The sequence below is a fragment of the Arachis duranensis genome, chromosome 3 (assembly GCF_000817695.3).
Source record: "Arachis duranensis cultivar V14167 chromosome 3, aradu.V14167.gnm2.J7QH, whole genome shotgun sequence".
In the NCBI taxonomy this organism is placed as follows: domain Eukaryota; kingdom Viridiplantae; phylum Streptophyta; class Magnoliopsida; order Fabales; family Fabaceae; genus Arachis; species Arachis duranensis.
The window spans coordinates 116,235,993-116,247,395 of NC_029774.3; the positions used below are offsets into that span (position 1 = coordinate 116,235,993).

The 11,403-nt window shown below is 34.4% G+C and overlaps 2 protein-coding genes and 1 non-coding gene across 3 annotated transcripts; 1 reads left to right on the plus strand and 2 right to left on the minus strand.

The window, feature by feature from the left end:
- Positions 1 to 961: 961 nt before the first annotated feature.
- Positions 962 to 2,594, minus strand: LOC107480389 (protein SOSEKI 2). The gene is made up of 4 exons (XM_052259739.1): positions 2,478 to 2,594; positions 1,920 to 2,266; positions 1,365 to 1,839; positions 962 to 1,289 (listed from the first exon to the last, which is right to left on the minus strand). The coding sequence occupies exons 2-4, from the start codon at positions 2,260 to 2,262 to the stop codon at positions 1,193 to 1,195; spliced, it is 915 nt and encodes a 304-aa protein (XP_052115699.1). The 5' UTR covers positions 2,263 to 2,266; positions 2,478 to 2,594; the 3' UTR covers positions 962 to 1,192.
- A 2,068-nt stretch (positions 2,595 to 4,662) lies between these two features.
- On the plus strand, positions 4,663 to 7,193 carry LOC107480397 (probable glucan 1,3-beta-glucosidase A). Its single transcript, XM_016100523.3, has 8 exons — positions 4,663 to 5,057; positions 5,143 to 5,262; positions 5,378 to 5,581; positions 5,656 to 5,817; positions 5,904 to 6,073; positions 6,152 to 6,301; positions 6,370 to 6,713; positions 6,786 to 7,193. Exons 1-8 carry the CDS (start codon positions 4,872 to 4,874, stop codon positions 6,965 to 6,967), a joined length of 1,518 nt encoding a protein of 505 aa, XP_015956009.1. The 5' UTR covers positions 4,663 to 4,871; the 3' UTR covers positions 6,968 to 7,193.
- A 2,072-nt stretch (positions 7,194 to 9,265) lies between these two features.
- Positions 9,266 to 9,338, minus strand: TRNAA-AGC (transfer RNA alanine (anticodon AGC)). Its single transcript has one exon. It is a non-coding gene; the product is annotated as a tRNA-Ala (tRNA).
- Positions 9,339 to 11,403: the final 2,065 nt, after the last annotated feature.

Here is an 11,403-nt window from a genome sequence, read left to right on the forward strand (position 1 = left end):
GTTAAAATCATTAATTTTTGATCTATTAATTTTGATAACTTAATTATTTCTTCTCTTAAATCTTCTAATTTACTTTTTTCCATTAGGTGACGCTTTTCTTTGTGAAAGGTTACACTTTTAAGTTAAAAGTGTAACCTTAGCCACCACTAGTTACCATGGACATAGCCACCAGAGACTTGGCTATATAAGAATCATCACTTTATTTTAATTAATGTGGAGAAGTTTATAGGTACTTTGGTAAATTAAAAATTTTACTAAAAAAATATTAAAAAATTATTAAAATTTATTATTTTTATCACTAATAAATCATCAATATTTAAAAATATAGAATTTATTATATTACTAAATTAAAGAAATTAGACTAAATAAACTAAATTTATGATTAAATAATAATTTTCTAATATTTTTCTTTCTACTCTATTCAATTTATGTTGTAATATATCCATAGGTTATTTTAATTTTTAAAAATAAATTTTCGAAATTAGAAAAAAATTGTACTTTCTTTAAATGGACTATTCTCTCCTTCCAAAATTGTTAATATATGTCACGACATAAATAGAATAAAGCAAATATGATCTTTTTACTCTTAGGGCACCTAAAAGGGTTTCATTATCGTGCACCTATATATTGATGCTTTAGGATTGTGAACATTTTCATGTAAAAAAGTTGCGCTACCCCTACCTCAATGGCAATATATACAGAACGCTGGCTCTATTATTGATTTAAAAAAATTATAAGTTAAAATTCAGTTGCAGTGGACTTTACGTGAAGTTGATACTTGAGAGTCATTAGATGATTTGACTGAGTTGACTAAATTTTCATCCAATTGATTGAAACCACTAAAAACGAGATAAATTAACTATCACTACTTGATTAATATGGTATTGGTAAAAAAATCACAAAATGCTTTAACTGGTCCTTTTTTTTTTTCAAAAAGAAAAGTAACTAATATATTTGGATCTATTTATATTGTAAAATAATGGAATGTATCAGAAATTCCAGATTACATGAAACATCGTCAAAGTCTGTGATGAGTTATCACATATAGTTTGGTGCGAAGCTTAACTTGAATGTTGGTGTTGCCAGATATGGTGAAGAACATGCAACAATCATATAAGATTAATAACAGATGAGAGGCAGCTACCGAAATGATAGTATATTATAATTAATAATTATAGAGATTGAGATGGCGTCACTTGGAAGATGATTTCTTGCGAGGAATGCATTTGTGGATGAGTCCCCCTCCTTCTCCTCCCTCGTTTTCTTCCATTCTCAGCCTGCTGCTTCGTCTGCATAAAAACGCTTGATCATCACTATTCACTCGTCTCACTTTTTCACTTAATGAGAGTCATAAATGTAACTACCTTTGTTCGTCGTAGGAATTAGATCTGGTGAGTTGTGGCTCCAATGGGGATGGGGCTTGGGCTTGGGCTTGGGCTTTCATGGATTCGAGGAGGCTGCCACTGAAGTATTCCTTATCTTCACATTGCAACTTCCCCACAGTCTCCCTTTTCTTGGTGGTCCCCACATTGCTCTCCAAAGCGGAGCTACCGCACGCTATCAGCTGCAGCAGAACCGAGTGACGACTCGGTGTTGCTCCTTCATCTTCTAACACTCTCCGCTCATTACCTTGGTGGTTCAGCTTTTCAGCCAGAGTAGCAGCACCTGGAACAGGGGCAGCGCCAAGTGCTTCCGAAATTGTACTTGTGTTGATGTGAAGGAGTTCTTCGGTGGATACACCTCTGGAGCAGCGAGAATGGGGTGTGGTTGTGGAACTCGTTTTATCTCCCTGCTCCTCCTCATCGTCATCAACATCATCATATGCATATCCTTGGCGTTCTGAATTGGAATTGATGCGTCTTAATGGTAGAGAGAGATTGAAAAAAGATTAGATGAGAAGAGGGAATGAAGTAGCGTACCGGTGGAAGGTTGAAGAAGCTGAGATCCTTTGAGTACATACTTCCTTTTACTAGACCATGAGTATTGCAAGGGCATGGCAGTGCCTCTGAGAGCCATGAGGCGATCAAACACGTGCTTCAAGCGAAGAGGTAGTTGCGAGGGCAGAAGGGTAAGTTCCATCAAGTGTGGATGCTCTAAGAGCCCGTTTCGGGAGAGGTAGTAAACAACTTGAACCTTCCTGCTACCTGAACAACGAGGACTGGGACCGGGACCGGGACCCTTCAACCTCCACGTTTTTACACGCTCAGGGCTCGTCTCTCTCTTGCTCCTCCATAATCTTTCCCTTTCTGAACCAACTTCCATCTTCCTATAACAACATACAGCACCACAAGAGAAATTAATATGGAGAAAAGGAAACACACTTGTTGCATTGCATGGCAAGCAGAGTACAGTGGACCTTAAAACAAGCGCAAAATCAGGATTCCTTTTAGAAAGCGAAACACATCACGTATTATATCACTCTCTTATAACTCATTCCATGTGTTATTGATTGAATAGAGGGTTGAGACAGAAGTGACCTTTGCCTGAGATTGCTTGCAGAATCAGATACTGGTCACAAGTTTGTCTTCTCTGAATTCTCTCTATCCAGTATCCAGGGGCTGTTCCCCACGGGTCAATACAGTCTCATCTTAAACAGTTCGTTAACACTTGATATATTAGTATCATTATATTTTAAATGTGATATTAGAACATCGTAGTGCAGTGAACACAGTAGAAAGCAGAGGATCACTTAAGAGCTGAGTAGGGGCCTAGGGGGACCTCGTCTCCGCTCCTCTTGTCCCATCCTATGCCATAGAGCCTACTCTCTTCCTTAATGGAGGAACCAGCTTTATCTGCACCATTCCCTCGATGCCCCCACAATATTTCCCACTTCTGGAAATACATAATGCAATATTGTCAACTTTCTCTACTCCCAGCTTCACATGATTCCATAATCGATATCTGCAATTTAACTCCAGTTACTTTTATGCCACAGTTGACTTCCCTCCTTCACATGCTTCCAATTCTCTGTTTAGCTTTAGTCCTCAAAAGTAATTGAACAACCTTGTTCACATTAATAATTTACTTTTTTTTTTTCAAATAATAATATTAGGATATCTTTTTTGTCAAGTTATTTCCTAACATACACATACCTTCTCCTCCCCCAAGGGTTTTATACTTTTATGAAACTACTACCTAATCAAATAAGGCATATATAAATGTCATTAGACCTAGCTTTTTTTTTTTTGGTAAAAAAGAGGCCCTAAGGCCGAAATGGCAATCTTATGTATACGTGTTTTTAGCAATGAATACGGCCTATGCGGGCTAGCACTAACTCATAAAACCCCTATTGGGCTTATAGCACATTGCCCTTACTAAGGCCCAAATATAGAATGTCAGCTAGTTCTGGTGTTGGGCCTTTATGACTCCTAATTCTTAGGCCTACAATATTTACAGATCAACGCGTGCTAGCAGAAACAATTAAAGCCCGGATCAAATAAAAGCCCTGTCCAATATGAAACAGTTTTGGTCCCTAGTCCTACTCATTTGCACTTTAAGCTGGCATATACAGTAGGTAGTAGTAATCTGTCTTTTAATGAGAAGTCAAATTGATGAAGACATAGCAACAAACAGCGGTTGTATCTGCCAAGGATGCTATGGCTAACCCCTGCCTACTCTATTACTCTGTTAATGGCATTAGGAATCACTTATTGGATTAAGAAACAAGCAAGTAAAGTATCATATATGTTTGCATTGACACTTTTCTATTTCCAGTTTTAATTAATTATAGCCATTACGGTATTACACATTCTTGTATGAGAGATTCAGTGTGAAGAGCGTGTTGCTGTTTTAATCTAAACAGAAAGTTTTACATTAAACAACTAAAACTAAAAAGAAAATATTCCGCCTCATAGTAAAAAATTTTAAAGTACTATATTAGAATTTAATTATGTACTGTGATATTAGCAAATACGATATGTTTTTATAACTAGACATATATTCAAAGGGCTTTTGATATAATATATCTTACAAAAATTTAAAGAAATGAGTATATAATTAGCATTACTGTAAAAGCATATTTTAACGAAACTCTTTCTACTTTGGCATAATTGAGGCAAGACTTTTTATGGGAATGTAATGTATGAGAATGACGCATACATAATAAAGTGGTAGGGGTTGAGAGTCATGACTCATGAGAGCTACCTGTTTTGTCTTTAGAAAGAAAGTTATTTCTAGAATCAATCCTTCGTATAAGCTGTTGCCTGCAAGAAGCTGCACGCTAAGCACTCATGGAGTCATAGTCATCATTCAATGATCAATCGCATATATTTAGTTTATTTTATTCTTTTTTATAATAAATACCCTATGGACGTATCGCTTAGTGACTACGTTTTCTTTGTAAATGATATTTAATGAGTAATTCATGTTCTCACTTCTCAGTATAAAGTACCCGAGAATCGAACAATACTTTTCAACAACCAAGGCTTTACTAAGAAAATAGTAATCTTAATTTGAATATATGATCTAAGTATAAAAAGTGTAGTTATATCACATCAAAATCCAAAATAATATAGTGGGTGTCATGCATATTACAATTAATTAAATGCCGACGATCAATGCTTGGAATCTAGTGTTGCAAAAAGACATGAAAAATAATTTCCGGTGATGTGGCATTTTCAGCATACTCCAGTATACGTAGGACAATTAATGTAGAAATAGAACAAGATGATCAACCACTACATAAAAGTAGCAATGCACCCAGCTAGGTTTCAAGAATAATAATCTCATGTACACCAAGATAATAATTAACTAACCAAGCATGCACTTTTACAGAGATATCTCTAAACATTGAAACCATTATTATTTATATGCTATATCCTCGTGCGTAACGCTCACTCCACACACACAAACACAAGCAATAGTGGAGTAAAATGAACAACCGATTCTTGTTCTTGAGCCTTGTGGTTGCTCTCTCTCACTATGTTGCTGTTGCTGAAGAATCTGGAAACAGTAGTTCCTCTTTGACGCTTAGAGCTGTGAACCTTGGAAATTGGCTCCTTATTGAAGGATGGATGAAACCTTCTCTCTTTGATGGGATTCCCAATAAAGATCTTTTAGTATGTTGTTGATTTGAAATGTATCACGTCCTGTTTATCATTTTCTTTCCTGTTACAAGATTAGCAATAATTTGGAAAATTTCAGGATGGAACTCAAGTGCAGTTCATGTCAACCAAGCTGCAGACATATCTCAGTGCAGAACATGGAGGAGGAAGCATTGTAGTTGCCAACCGTACCACCGCCAGGGGGTGGGAGACTTTCAGGGTTAGTTTAGTTTACTTGATACAATGTTTTTATTTGATTCTTTAGTTTCTAGGCAGCAACATAGGTATTTATAAAAAATAAATTGATATTTTTGTGTGTACAATTGTCAACAAAGTTGTGGAGAGTGAATGAAACATTCTTCAACTTTAGAGTGGCCAACAAGCAATTTATGGGATTGGAGAGTGAAGGTGAAGGAGGAAACAATGTAGTGGCAAATTCGGATTCAGCAAGCAGCAGCATGGAAATATTTCAGATTGTGAGGAATGATGGTGACCCAAACAGGGTTCGCATTAGAGCACCAAATGGCCTCTTTTTACAGGTAGGTGATCATGTTAAGTGTTAATGTTGTATAATATAATGTATGTAATGTAATAATAGTATTACTCTATGTAGGCTATATCGGAGACAAAGGTAAGCGCAGATTATGAAGGGTCAAGTTGGGAGGATAGTGATCCGTCTGTGTTCAAAATGATAATTTTGACAGAGAGCACGATAAGAGGGGAATACCAAATTACAAATGGCTATGGTCCTGAGAAAGCTCCTCAAATCATGAGGGTATAAAGTATAATACACATATGTTTGATTAACAACTCTTAACAAGGACTTTCTACTCTCTAATTGATTTTGATGGAGCTATGCAGGATCACTGGAATACGTATATCACAGAAGATGATTTCAAGTTCATGTCAGAGAATGGGGTAAATGCTGTGAGAGTTCCCGTTGGGTGGTGGATAGCTCAAGATCCAACACCACCAAAGCCATTTGTAGGGGGGTCATCCAAGATATTAGACAAGGCCTTCACATGGGCACAGTAAGACAAATTCAATTCAATTCAATTCAATTCTCACTATCATCAATGACAATGATGCTTGTGTTAATGTGATTGCAGAAAGTATGGGATGAAGGTAATTGTGGATCTGCATGCATGTCCAGGTTCACAAAATGGTAACCCCCACAGTGCCACCAGAGATGGATACCAGGAATGGGGAGATTCATACATACCTCACACTCTGGCTACCATAGACTTCCTAGCTCAAAGGTTTAAATTACATAAATGTCCATGCATTTTGTAGCATTCAATTGGTCTTACTTGTGCTGTGCATGCAGGTATGGAGATAGACCAAATCTAGCAGCAATAGAGTTGATGAATGAGCCTCGAAGGATGGATCTCGGAACCTTAAAGAAGTATTACCAAGCAGGCTATGATGTCGTACGGAAACACACTTCCACTGCTTATGTCATCATGTCTAACCCTCTTGATAGAGATTCAAAATCTCTTCTTTCCTTTGCCGGAGGTTTCAATAGAGTAGTCATTGATGTGCACTATTACAACCTGTTTGATCCCAAATTCAACAGCATGAATGTCAAACAGAATATAGATTATATTAGAAATCAAAGAGCCTCTGATCTTAGCTCTCTCACTGCATCCAATGGACCCCTCATCTTTGTTGGTAAGAGTCCTCTTTTAATTTATTGGATCATTGTAAATGTTGTTATTTTGACATACTAGTTTCATTTGGCAGGGGAGTGGAGTGGGGATTGGAGCGTGCATGATGCCTCAAAGGAAGATCACCGACAGTTTCTAAAGGCCCAAGTGGATGTATATTCTCGTGCCACATTTGGATGGGCTTATTGGTCCTACAAATGTGACTCTAACAATTGGAGCCTCAAGTGGATGATTGACAACAACTATGTCAGCTTCTAGATTCTCTCATTCACCATCTCCTCACCTCAATTCCACTTTTAAGTGTAAATTACACAAAGCAACATATTCTCACTATATAAAGTTTATAATTACATACAGAAATAAGATTATAAATGTACCAAATGTTTTAAAATTACATGCATGGGACTTGAGATATACAATACAACTGAAAACAATTTCTCTGGGCAATTTGAAATAGCTGAGCAAAAACTCCTTCAAGTTGTTATTGTCTGCTTTCTGATATTTGGTATATGACTTGACTTGATTGAATGGAACTTAACTACTTTTCCACCCACCGCTACTTATAAAGCAATGAGATTGCTCTCATAATCATGACGAGTGAACTGAAGCCTTCAACCTTTGTTAAGAAAAAATGAACTATTTTGTTTTCGGTTCTCTCTTTTCGAAGAGAATTGTAAAGTAGGCCAAGCCCAAATTGTGTTTTGTATGGCTTAAGCCCAAAATGTGCCCTTCTGCTTCTTATGGATAGGCTATCATCAGATGAATTAATTGGTACTTAATTATGTCAATTAAACGGGTAAACAGCTAGCCACAAAAAAAAAAAAAAACTAGTAAACAGGAAATGACAATTATATTTGTGTCGCCACTAGCCTTCCCAAAATTATATATATATTTCGTAGCCCAAAAATTATTAGACATAACTAAAAATAAACGAGCTCCCCCTCAATGGGCCTAATAAGGAGATTAGGCCGAAAGCCACACGGACTAACATGTTCGACCCACTCAAAACATGGGTACTCGATGTATGCGTCTAACCCGATTTAGAAAGCAAGTCATTATTCCCTCCACTACAATTATTATCCACATGCGAATATCTCAATAATGTAGGTTAATTTTCCATGTTATTGCAAGAGAATAAACCACTCATTATCTATATACAAGTAAGTGGTCGTCACTTTCTTTTATAAATACTCTATTAAACTCGAATATTTTTCAATTTTATTTCTAACAAACATGCTTTAATTTTTCCTCATGTATACATTAAAATATTTTGCAAGTACTTCTAATTATCATCATAGAACTGACGTGATGGTATCTTAAGCATCTTTACCATCATCTCCAACCTTATTTCACAAATTCCAATTATTTATAATTCGTTTTAAGTATATATATGAATCAATCATTCAAGAAACATAATAATAAAAAATTGAGGAGGAAAAAACCCAAAAAGAGCGACAAGGAGTCAAGGACCAATGAGCTACTAGAAAATAAAAGTTGTAAATTATAATTGAGGGAAATAATGTTGATGGGTCCTTCTCGAGAGAATACGACACCACGTACCCTAGCTTAGGTGTTTCCTTTAGCTCTGTGTACAATTGCCATTTCCTTCCTATTCCATATATACTACAATTATTGAGAACACGATGCAATAATTTTTGTCCAGATTAAGAAAGAAAGGAAAACATTTTCAATGCACAACATGTACACCAACTCTTTACTTATTCAAATTCAATCTTGTTGAAAGAAATTAAACAAAACTAGATGGTAGGAAAGAAGACTAATGTACACTTCATCCCCGGATCAGGAAGGACGGATCATGGTTCATGGACGTACCATATCAAATTCCATATTAACATGTATAAATACTTATACAATAAATAAAAATTATTCATCTCTTTTATCTAATTTAATCTTATAATGAGTTGATATAAAAACGAGAGCAGGGTTAAAAACCTTAATCACTTGAAAAATTAAGTAAAGCTTAATTATAGCTCAGTAAACTCCATTTTCTTTTCACTTGTTGCGACGGGGGAGTGGCCGAGTGGAGGACTGGAGGTGATTTTTTCTTAAAAAGAAAAAAGAAAAAGAAAGCAAAAAAAAATTGTGATGTTTATTTGTATTAGGAAATGGAGAAATTTGGAGAGTGATTATGACGGGACGGGTGGGGTGTCGTGGTGTGCGATGTGATATAAAAAGGAGAGGGAAAATGCTAAGTGTAGGGTAAAGAGCACCATAGCCGTAGGTGTCTATTTATTGTTTGGTCGTGGCTGCCATTGCCCATTGAAACAGTTCAGTTGTGATTTGTATTTTAGAGAACCATTCACTTATTGTTATTCACACAATTATTATGATAGTGGTACCCGGACCGGACGTATATTTTGTATGTTATCCACTTAATTATCAGTGGGTTACATATTTGTGGACCCAAAAGATGGGTTAGCTGGACCCTTTCACTCTGATCAGACCTATTATGGCCCCAAATTTAGTTTGTAAAACACTATGAGGAAGAAAAAAAAGTAACAAGAAGAAAGGAGATAGGTGTAAAATTGAAACAAATGGAGATGCGGGGTATCGATCCCCGTACCTCTCGCATGCTAAGCGAGCGCTCTACCATCTGAGCTACATCCCCATGGATGCTCTCGGTTTATATAATTTTATTTGATATAATCTGAAAATAATGACTATTGGGAAACCTCCATTAGGAGATTATCACCTGAGGGTCTTAGGCATAAAATACTACAATTCGAATAATAATGAACGAAATATCAGGATTATGACCTCCTGAACTCGCTGGTGTATATATATATATATTTCAATCGGAAACTATAGAAACTCATCAGGATTAGAGTTGCCTAAGAAACACTAAATCAATTACTGTATCTATCCAAAATAGTAGGATTTTTCTTTCTGTTTGGTGTCAAAATAATAATTTAAACAAAAATACTATTTTTACACCAAAATTAGTTATTAAAATTAGTCATTAATATATTTGTGTATAAATATATGTATAATTTAATTTATTTTTAATGTGTATTTATATTTCAACATATATTTTATATTGATAGTTGACTTTGATGACTAATTTTAATGTAAATGTAACATTACTCTAATTTAAATTACTTATACGAAAAAGCTATACAATCAAACAAAATTTATAAACAAGTCAAACTGAATTAGAATAACCTATTTTATATTCATAGGTCACTTATCTCTTGGCTAAACGAAATCTATATAACTGAGTTTAATATAAACGATTTTTTTAAAAAAACTAATGTGAAAGTACAAAAATTTTAAGTCATTTTTAAATACGGCTTGTTCTTGTGTACTCCTAGAGACGATGATAATAATTATCATTAACGTTAACTATGTTAAAAAAATCATGTTTGTTGACTGTCCAATATTCAACTCTCTAATTTTCTTTCTCATCCTAATTAAATAAAACTATATTTTTTTCAAAATTAAGAGTTTGGATCATAATATATATTTTTCCAAATTAGAAGCACAGATATGACTTCAAAGTTTAGGAATTTGAAATTTGTCAAGGAAACGGCGAATTTGCCGTCACCCAAAAAAAGTTGAATTCTAGAATATAATCACAGAATAATTTTCTTGTGAAAATAAAGTTTTTTTTTATTCCAAAAAAATCTATGTTTGGATTATTCTAAAGGTTATTTTGACTCATTTGTATCTGAATCAAATAAATATGCTTAAACAACCCAAACAGCTAAGCATGTATGTAAGTCGTACAATTGAGAATAATAACGAAGTTAGTATTAGACAAAGTAAGACATATCAATTATTTGTTGCAGTAGTTAGGAATTATCGAGAAATAAGATTTATTGAAAAAGATGTTAAAAATTACATTATGAAAAAAATTCGTAAAATTTTTGAACAAAATGTTGCCGGAAAAATTGAAAAATACTTCATGAAAATGAAAAAATCATAGCTTTTTTTATGAACTTGAACTTGAGATTGCTCATTCAATTAAAAATACTTTTTGGACTAATGCAAAAAGCATTTAACCATGACACCAAACAAACTCACAATAAAATAAGTTGATGAACATAACTCAATCAAGTATAAAAACACATGGATCTCAATATACATTAGATGACACCAAACTAGCATAGTTATCACAAAACCAACACGGTGAGAATAAAGGAAGGACAAGAGTAATTTTAGAAAGTAAAATAAATGAGTTTTAATAGGAGAAAACTCAAAATGTCTAGTAAAAAATTTTTTGTCGGGGAATTTTATTCTTATTCGTTGACGTTATAACATAGAGATACTATATATACGCCTCTAGAATTGTAATTGAAGCCAATAATAATAACAATATCCTTATTCACATAATCTTATATAGTTAGTTAGAAGAAATCTTTCATATTATTTTTCCTCTTTACAAAATATATAGCGAGTGCATTATTGTGAGTAGTGTTCAATTTCATATTACTTTGTATCTATTAGAAGTCAAAATTCCGTTGTAGACTCAACAATTGGTATCAAGAGCTAATGTTATATTATTCATTATTTGTGTGGTAAAATTCAATTTTGAATATAATGGCTTCTACTAGTGGTAATGTCAAAGTAGGCAAATATGAAATCGAAAAATTTAATGGAAAAAAATATTTTTCTTATTAGAGGATACAGATAAAAAATCTGCTTATATCATAAAAATTATACAAGGCACTGGC

Bases quoted from the DNA above. Each gene is read 5' to 3' on its own strand.
- LOC107480389 (XM_052259739.1), bottom strand. From the start codon at position 2,262: ATGGAAGTTGGTTCAGAAAGGGAAAGATTATGGAGGAGCAAGAGAGAG. The intron at 1,840-1,919 runs GTACGCTACTTC...ATTCCAATTCAG, and splicing joins GCTTCTTCAACCTTCCACCG to AACGCCAAGGATATGCATAT. The intron at 1,290-1,364 runs GTAGTTACATTT...GTTTTTATGCAG, and splicing joins AATTCCTACGACGAACAAAG to ACGAAGCAGCAGGCTGAGAA.
- LOC107480397 (XM_016100523.3), top strand. From the start codon at position 4,872: ATGAACAACCGATTCTTGTTCTTGAGCCTTGTGGTTGCTCTCTCTCAC. The intron at 5,818-5,903 runs GTATAAAGTATA...GGAGCTATGCAG, and splicing joins AAGCTCCTCAAATCATGAGG to GATCACTGGAATACGTATAT. The intron at 6,302-6,369 runs GTTTAAATTACA...CTGTGCATGCAG, and splicing joins ATAGACTTCCTAGCTCAAAG to GTATGGAGATAGACCAAATC.